Source organism: Octopus bimaculoides, chromosome 3, assembly GCF_001194135.2.
Source record: "Octopus bimaculoides isolate UCB-OBI-ISO-001 chromosome 3, ASM119413v2, whole genome shotgun sequence".
NCBI lineage: Eukaryota > Metazoa > Mollusca > Cephalopoda > Octopoda > Octopodidae > Octopus > Octopus bimaculoides.
Genome location: NC_068983.1, coordinates 10,457,103 through 10,466,389, shown reverse-complemented (window position 1 = coordinate 10,466,389; position 9,287 = coordinate 10,457,103). Strand labels below are relative to the sequence as shown.

General features: G+C 38.3%; 1 protein-coding gene across 1 annotated transcript in view; it reads left to right on the top strand.

Moving 5' to 3' along the window:
- The first annotated feature begins 713 nt into the window (after positions 1-713).
- The window catches only part of LOC106884374 (putative uncharacterized protein DDB_G0282133), a 52,897-nt gene continuing 44,323 nt past the window's right edge, over positions 714-9,287 (top strand). Inside the window, exons 1-3 of the mRNA XM_052966705.1 lie at positions 714-785; positions 979-1,088; positions 3,367-3,404. Of these exons, the coding sequence (XP_052822665.1) occupies positions 714-785; positions 979-1,088; positions 3,367-3,404 (220 nt within the window). The remainder of the gene's footprint in view (positions 786-978; positions 1,089-3,366; positions 3,405-9,287) is intronic.

Below are 9,287 nucleotides of genomic sequence, written 5' to 3'. Positions count from 1 at the left end.
GTTACGGGGACGTAAACATACCAGTATTGGTTGTCAAGCGATGGTGGGGGGACAAACACAAACACACACACACACATATATATATGCATATATACGACGGGCTTCTTTCAGTTTCCGTCTACCAAATCCACTCACAAGGCTTTTGTCGGCCCGAGGCTATAGTAGAAGACACTTGCCCAAGGTGCCACGCAGTGGGACTGAACCCGGAACCATGTGGTTGGTAAGCAAGTTACTTACCACACAGCCACTCCTGGAAACAAATGTCATTGTTCCTGTTGGGAAACTGGAAGAAAAGCCCATCATGCAGGCAGTGTCTCTTGCTTCCACTCTTCTGTGAAAACATCTGGTCATGGAGAAAAGTTACTTCGCTTGGAAACAGGTGGGGTTAGTAACAGGAAGGACATTGGGCTGTAGAAAAGTTGCCTCAACAAAATTCACTTACAGGGCATTGGTTGTCCTGGGGCTGTAGTAGAAGACACTTGCCCATGGTGCTGGCAGTAGGACTGAACCTGAAACCATACGGTTGCAAAGTGAGTTTCTCAACCATACAGTCATGCCAGAAAAAATTTTAATGGCTAAGTCAGAAAAGGAATTTCAGTATTCATAACCCTTTTCAGGGGCTCCAAGACTGGTGTGAGAAAGGGAGAGGTCATCTTCAGGTTCGAAATCTGGCTTGAATGCTTGCAACAAAATGTACTTTTGTCAAGGTGACCATGGCCCAGATGATGGTGTTAAACCAGGCAACAGATCAAATCCACCACACTGATAATAGAAACAACTTTCCAGTAGGCTTCCACACTGTTTCCATTTACCAAATTTCACTCACAAGACATTCGTTAATCTGAGGTGACGGTCATAGACACTCACACATGACTCCACACCAGTATTGAAACTGAAAAGTGAAAATTTGCTAAGTAAATTTCTTAACCCCAAAGCTATGCCTAATTTATAACTTGACTTTTCATTTTTCTACTTCAGAGTGAAAATAAGATCTTCCGTGAATCATCTGAAGCCTATTTTGCTGAAAAGAGCAAACTAAAGGAGTTGGTCTCGCAGAAGGAGCTTGCTGAGAAAAAATATTTATTAAAGTTAGTTGAAGTTTTTATTGTGCATTTATTCATATTTCTGTGAATTGTATTGAGTGAAGTCATTTTTTTGTTCTTTGCTTCTGATGACATAACTTCAGTCGTACTCTCTCTTTCACACACACTTCTACCACCACCACATCTTAATTACTCTTGCTGTTCAAACTACAGTAACCACATATTAACCACGAAGTCAACAAGGGAGCCTCTACACAGTTACTCAACCTTCAAGAAATAGCAACCAAATCGTGATGGCACCTGTGCCCAGCGTCGCCTTCCTGGCACTTGTGCTGGTGGCACGTGTAAAGACATTCGAGCGAGATCGTTGCTAGTGCCACTGGACTGGCTCCTGTGCAGGTGGCACGTAAAATACACCATTTTGAGCGTGGCTGTTGCCAGTACCCCCTGACTGGCCTTCGTGCTGGTGGCACGTAAAAGCACCCACTACACTCTCGGAGTGGTTGGTGTTAGGAAGGGCATCCAGCTGTAGAAACTCTGCCAAATCAGATTGGAGCCTGGTGTCACCTCCTGGTCCACCAGTCCTCAGTCAAATCGTCCAACCCATGCTAGCATGGAAAGCAGACGTTAAACAATGATGATGATGATCATCACATCATCTTAGGAAAAAAAAAGACCATTGGATAATGTGTTCTTTGATACACTAAACCTGAAAAAAAAAAATGGAAAAACAACTGGGTGGCCATGGTTAGAATTTATATTTTGATCATCGGTTAACTCATCATCATCATCACCATTGTCTTTTTAATGTCCACTTTCCCATGCTTACTGGATGAGAAGGAATATTTTGAGTTTGTTTTTTCTATGGCCAGATTCCCTTTCTGTTGCTAGCCATCACATGTTTCAAAGCAAGGAATTCTTTTATTCTTTTATACAGTTCAGCCCTAAGGCTGTGGCCATGCTGGAGCACCACAAGTGCCAAAAAAATGGACCTCTTTCATGGGGAATCGAACCCCAGTCTCCTGTTTGACAAGCAGAGTTACTTACCACTATACTACTGAGGACAGCTATGGACTTTTTGTTTGCAAAGGTGACATAACATGTTGAGAAATCCTGATGTGCTTTTGTGTGTGACTATAAACAAACAACACTGCTTGTGTTCATAGTGATGCTGTTGTTTGTTTACAGTCAGTGAAACAAGGAGAAATACAAAATTACACAAACATATGTAAGCACGCACACACACAAACACGCACACACACACACACACATTGTCAGTTTGTGTTTATCAGTTTTACTCTCAAGGTATTGATCGAACTATAGCTACAATGTAGAATGTTAGCCAAGAATGTTCATGTAGTGGAATTGAACCCCTAACCATGTCGTTCTGAAGCAAACTTCTTAACCACACAGCCATATCTGCACTTCGAATACTTGTCATACATTTTACTCATCACTGAATTTTTTCTACCTTCTCACCATGTTTTATTAACATATTTACTAACATATTCAGACTGAAAATATTGTATTTCAGTCATGTCTTTTTAACCTTTAACACTGCATTATCTCTACAATTGTTTCCCCTGTTACAACAGGGGAGAAAACTCACATGGTGACATTATGCACCTGCAGTGTGCTAAAGGTTAATAAGTAGGTGATACCATACTTCATGCTGCAGTGCCAATAAATTTTAATTAGAATTGTCCTAATAGTGAAATGAACTAATCATTTTCTTAATGGCTAACTGTATTAACTTATGAAAGGCAGGGGAGATAAGTTCTAGAATTTAAATTCCTCTTCATCATTTTAACATCCATTTTACATACTTGCATCTATCAGACAGAGTTTATTGAGGCAAGTTTTCTATGGTCGAATGCCCTTTCTATCGCCAACCCTCACCTGCTTCCAAGCAAGGTAACATTTCTCCATGGCCAGAGATGTTTTTGCAGAAAGTGGAATATTACCTTGCTGGGAAACAGGTGAGGGTTGGTTATAGAAAAAATCTTCAACAAATCCCCATCTGACTCTTACAAGCATGTAAAAAAATTGACATTAAATGATGATGGTGATGATAGGATGTGATTTGAGGGAGATTTGGTTGCAGTTTCTAGTGTATCAAGTTACCCTGTATATGCTTCCTTGGTGGCTCAGAACTCTTTTACAATGGACATCTGGTGTAAAACTGTAAAGAATTGGGATTCAAAATGCACAATATTGACAGGATATTCAATAAAATAAACGTTTGATGTTATGGATTAAAAATATATTGTTGTTCTGTATGTTCTATTGTTCATAATAAAAATAATTGTGATTTCTGTTGCAGCATTGAGAAGAAAGACAAGCGGATTAAAGTGTTAACACGTGAGTTTATAATTTTTTAACATTCTATTTTGTTTTCATTTTCTTTTTCATTATATTTTAGTGCTATCAGTTTTGAATTTTAACCCTTACAGAACTGGAATTTTCTTTTATTCTTTTACTTGTTTCAGTCATTTTGACTGTGGCCATGCTAGAGCACCGCCTTTAGTCGAGCAAATAGACCCCAGAGCTTATTCTTTGTAAGCCTAGTACTTATTCTTTCAGTGTCTTTTGCCGAACCGCTAAGTTACGAGGACATAAACACACCAGCATTGGTTGTCAAGTGATGTTGGAGGGGACAAACACAGACACACAAACATATATAATCATATATGACAGGGTTCTTTCAGTTTCCGTCTACTAAATCCATTCACAAGGCTTATTGACAAGGAATTGTCAATAAGTAATTTTTCTAAAGTATACTGAGAGACAGTAGCTCTGATTGTCATGCCATTTTCTATCCTTATATAACACTAGGTAGCCATGTATCTTCTGTAGAGCAGGAAACCTTTTCCTGTCTATCATATTAACCTCCCAACACCAGGCATAAACCTGCCCTCCTCCTCAGTGAAGTAGTCTCTTTTCTCTTGTGAGTTACCATGGCAACCTCACTTGTATAAGCAGCGCAAAAATGTATCCAGAACACTCTGTAAAGTAGTTGGCATTAATTGGACCAGACACTGAAACTTGGCACATTCCTGTATTTCGAAACCTATCAAACCATCCAACCCATACCAACCTGGATGGATGTTGGCATGGGTTGGATGCTGCTGGTGATGACAAACCTTCAAGTTTAAATATAAATTTTTGTGCCTTTTGTGAGACCACTTGGCATGCTTGAACACCAATAAGCTTAATTAAGCAGCTAAATTGGTCAATGTTTAATCAGCATCCGTTTACAAAAGACTTTCCACATCATAAAAAGAAAGAAATTAGATGTTATGATAATTATCTGTGAAGATAATTATTAATTAGTATTATTCCCTCTCTCTCTCTTTCGGAGAGGCACAAGCACATACACAGACATATACACATGTGGCAGTAACTTCCGCCTACCAAATTCAATCACAAAGCTTCGGTCAGCTCGGGGCTATAGCAGAAGACACTTGCCCAAGGTGCCACGCGGTGGGACTGAACCCGAAGCCATGTAGCTGGGAAGCAAGCTTCCTAACCAAACAACCATGCCCATGCCTAATGCTAGCATGGAAAGCGGACGTTAAACAATGATGATGATGATGATGTTATAGAGAAGTACAAATATACTGTTAATTTGGATATGAAATGTGAAAATATTAGTGAGTAAACTTCTCTTCGTGTGTGCGTGTTTATGTGTGATCCTCATTATTTAACATCTGTTTTTTATGCTTGCTTGGGTTGGGTGATTCGACAGGATCTGAAAACACAGGGCCACGCCCAGTTCCAATGTCACCTCTGTATTCATGTACATGCATATTTATCTGCCATTTCCTCCAGTATAACTACTTTGTCATCTAGGCTTCTCATCCTTCTCTCATGTCTCTGTGTGTGTGTGTGTGTAGCATTTCTTTACTCATTGGATGTATCCCTCTTTAATTCTCTCTCCCCTCTCTTCATATGATGTAAAGTATAACGGGAGAAATCAGCCAACCCACATTTATGTTAGTTATGATGTGTGTGTGTGTGTGTGTTACCCTTACAGGTGAGTGAAGTGAAATTACCTGTGTGAGTAACACCTCAAATAAAACTGCTTAGGATTGTCCACCTTCAGATTTGAATGAGTTGCAATTGATTTAATATAAATCAACTGAATGCATGTTACTGCTATATCGAAGGACAGTGGGACACTTATCCAGCAGAAACACATGTCGGAGTGGAATATGAAGAAAATTCTTCAATAAGTAAATTTGGAAGATGTATTATTCTCCATTCTTCATTATGATGTCTTAATTATATACATATATATATGTATACTCTTTTACTTGTTTCTGTCATTTGACTGTGGCCATGCTGGAGCACCGTCTTTGGTCGAGTAAATCGACCCCAGGACTTATTCTTTGTAGGCGTAGTACTTATTCTATCGGCCTCTTTTGCCGAATCGCTAAGTTATGGGGTCATAAACACATCAGCATCGTTGTCAAGCAATGTTGGGGGAGTCAAACACAGACACATATATATACATATACATATATATATATATACGACGGACTTATATATATATATATATATATATATATGACAAAGGGATATACTCTTTGTTGCATGTCTCGTTTCTTTGTTTGTTTTTTTTCGTTGTTTGAAAAAAGTTTGTTTTCTGTTTTCGTTTTTCGTTTCTCATTGTGTTTAACGTTTTTTTGATGTCCTGTACCCATATATGCATGTATGTATACATATAGATGTAGGTATGTACATATATGTATGGATATATGCATATATCTATACATTTATATTATATATATATATATATATATATATATATATATATGCATGCAATCATATTTGAGTTGTGTTGTGTATGCTTGTTCAAGTGTCTCTGTTGATACTGCTCGTAAAACAATGCTCTATGCTCATGTCCTCTGTAAGTTAGCAGTTTGAAAAGAAATGGATTAAAATAAGAGCCAGACTTGACCCTTTAGCATTTAAACTGGCCATATCCAGCCAAGGTATTCTACCTATTTAATGTTTGGACTGACCAGATCTTGCCTCTCACACCTACCCTACTATGTCATTCTAAAAATAAACATTTGCATATCGAAATCGCAAGGATATGAGATAATGCGTGATTAATTCAAAACAATGTGGATAAATAAGCATTACATTTGACAGATTAACCTGAATGCTTAGAGGGTTCAAAATGATCAACTAAAATCCTTCAAAGCTTTGCCTCAGGAAGACCAGAGTGTTATAACTGAAACATGTAAAAAAAATAAAAGAAAATACAAGAAAGTAAAGCTAGATAAATTAAAACAAAGTAAATTTATGAAAATGAAGATAAATCCTGTATTTATATTAACCTTCTTAATATCAACAAATCCTCTTGTGAGAATTTATTTTCTGTAATTTTTAAATATTGCTTTTTTTTTTTTCTTTCTTTCTTTCTATGAATGCCATTGTCCTAACAATTTAGTAATTAGTGTTTGTCCCTTCCATGTCTTTCTTTTTGTCTCAGGGCATTCAAATATTTTCATTTAAATCCGTGGGTGCTTGTTGATATTTCCTTCTATAAGACCTGATAAATCTAACAATATAACAAGTAAAAATTATAAGTAATAAAGAACAGTTTATACCAACAATGATTAAACCTTCTTTAAAATAGTCATATTTGATGTAAATGATCACATTAACAGTGGCCTTAATCATAGTTTCCGCCTGCAGGCATGTGTAGGAACCAGAATCCTGAACAGTAGCATTTCTTATGAATAATGTGTTTGAGATCTGCTCAATATGATTACCGTCAAATTCATCAACCCTGGTACCATTTGGTAAAAGCCATGTAATGTTTTCTTTGTGTGGGAGGCTGCATTCGTATTTTAAAGATTTCCCTTGTTCTTGAGGATGAGGAAATGGTTCTATTTTTATGTCCGTTGAATGAGTTTCAGTGGCTTCACTTGCCTTGAAGACAATGGTAATGATAGCAATACATAAGATGACCAGTAGTCGTGAATCTGTAGACATTATTCCTGAAAAATATATCATACAAGAATTTAACAAATAAGGTTTTACAAACAGTTTGATGTGTGTGTGTGTGTGTGTGTATGTGTGCGTGTGTGTGTGTATATGTATCATTATATTATATAATATAATAATATCTTACATGTATACATATATATCATCATTATCGTTTAACGTCCCCCTTCTATGCTAGCATGGGTGGGATGGTTTCACAAGAGCCAGCCTGGCAGAAGCCTGCACCAGACTTCTGTGACTGTTTTGGCAGGATTTCTACAGCTGGATGCCCTTCCTAATACCAACCACTCAGCAGAGTGGACTTAGTGCTTTTTACGTGGCACAAGCACAGGTGAGGGGAATTGTGCTTTTCATGTGGCACAAGCCCAGGTGAGGTCAGTTTTGGCAAGGTTTTTACAGCTGGATGCCCTTCTGAACACCAACCACTTTACACTGTGGACTGGGTGCTTTTATGTGGCACCTGCACTGACAAGGTCACCAAGTACTTGCAAGACAAAAAAGATCACTTTTGATAGGGAAGGGGGAATTGGAGGAGGTGATCTTTTGTCAGATGATGAAAGGTTATAGTGAGACAGAGAGACAGAAACAGGTGTCTTGCTGTAGAGGAGATACAAGGTTACCCGGCCGGTGAGAGAGAGAGAGAGAGATCTCAGGAATGAAGACAGAAACAGGTGTGCTACCGCAAATGAAATACATGGTTACCCAACCTGAGGGAAGTGCAGGAGAGAAAGAGAGAGTGGGAGACAGCAGGATAAAGATGGTGGAAAAATGCTGGGCATACTCACAAGGGATCAGAATATAAATGGGATGATTGAGTAAAGGAAAAGAGAGATATAGATGGTGGCAAGTGTCATGGCATACCATTGAGGTTCAAATGCTATAATATAGGTGGCAGGATATTGTGAAGGAAGTGTGATTAAAGAGTGTGGAGTGGGGTATATATATATATATATATATATATATATATATATATATATATATATATAATATCCTGACTTTTCATTGTTTATGACAACAAGTGTTCTAGTTGATCTGTACAATGGAACAGAACAGCCTACTTGTGAAATTAAGATGTAAGTGGCTGAGAACTCCACAGACATGTGCGTATCCTTAACGTAGTTCTCAGGAAGATTCAGCATGACAAAGAGTATGACAAGGCTTGCTCTTTGAATTACAGGTACAACTCATTTTTCTTTTTACCAGGTGAATGGACTGGAGCAACGTGAAATAAAGTGTTTGCTCAAATGCACAGCATGCTGCCGGGAATTGAACTCCTGACCTTCTGAATACCCTAACCACTAAGCAATGCACCTTCACTTACATCCAATTATATAATTATATATAGGAGAGTATTGTAGTTCGCTGGAAGCATTGTGTATTGTTTGTGAAATATAACATGTCTTGAATGGCTCAGCAATGCAGAGTGGACTATAATAACTGTTATAATTTAATTATTCATAGTCTGATATAATATTTTGGAATATAAAAATTCCTTCTTCAGATATTGCTAGGAATTGATCGAGTCACTGCTATAATCTTTTTTTTCTCTTTTATAATACATGAGCATGTTACCAGAAAGGAACTTACATGCATCCAGCTGTAGCTAAATAATATATTGATTGCTAATTTCCAGCCTGTTGTTAATTTGGGGCCCTAGTCTGTCTATGAGGATAGCTTCTAAAATGAAAATGCAAATTTGTATTGTAAATTATATTTATCACCCCCCCCCTCCTTACATGAAATCAATCAATTATCTGTATGACGAGGTAATTCAGTTGGTAATCACTCATCGTAGGAACTCATTCATTGTCCAATAATGATTCCTAACATGTGTATCGATCACAAACTTTGGAGAAGGGTAGGACCACTAAAATTCCTTCACCCTCATATTTAGTTACTTGTTATTTTATTGACCTGTGGAGGCGCAATGGCCCAGTGGTTAGAGCAGCGGACTCGCGGTCATAGAATCGTGGTTTCGATTCCCAGACCGGGTGTTGTGAGTGTTTATTGAGCGAAAACACCTAAAAGCTCCACGAGGCTCCGGCAGGGGATGGTGGCGAACCCTGCTGTACTCTTCCACCACAACTTTCTCTCACTCTTACTTCCTGTTTCTGTTGTGCCTGTAACTCAAAGGGTCAGCCTTGTCACACTGTGTCACGCTGAATATCCCTCGAGAACTACGTTAAGGGTACACGTGTCTGTGGAGTGCTCAGCCACTTGCAC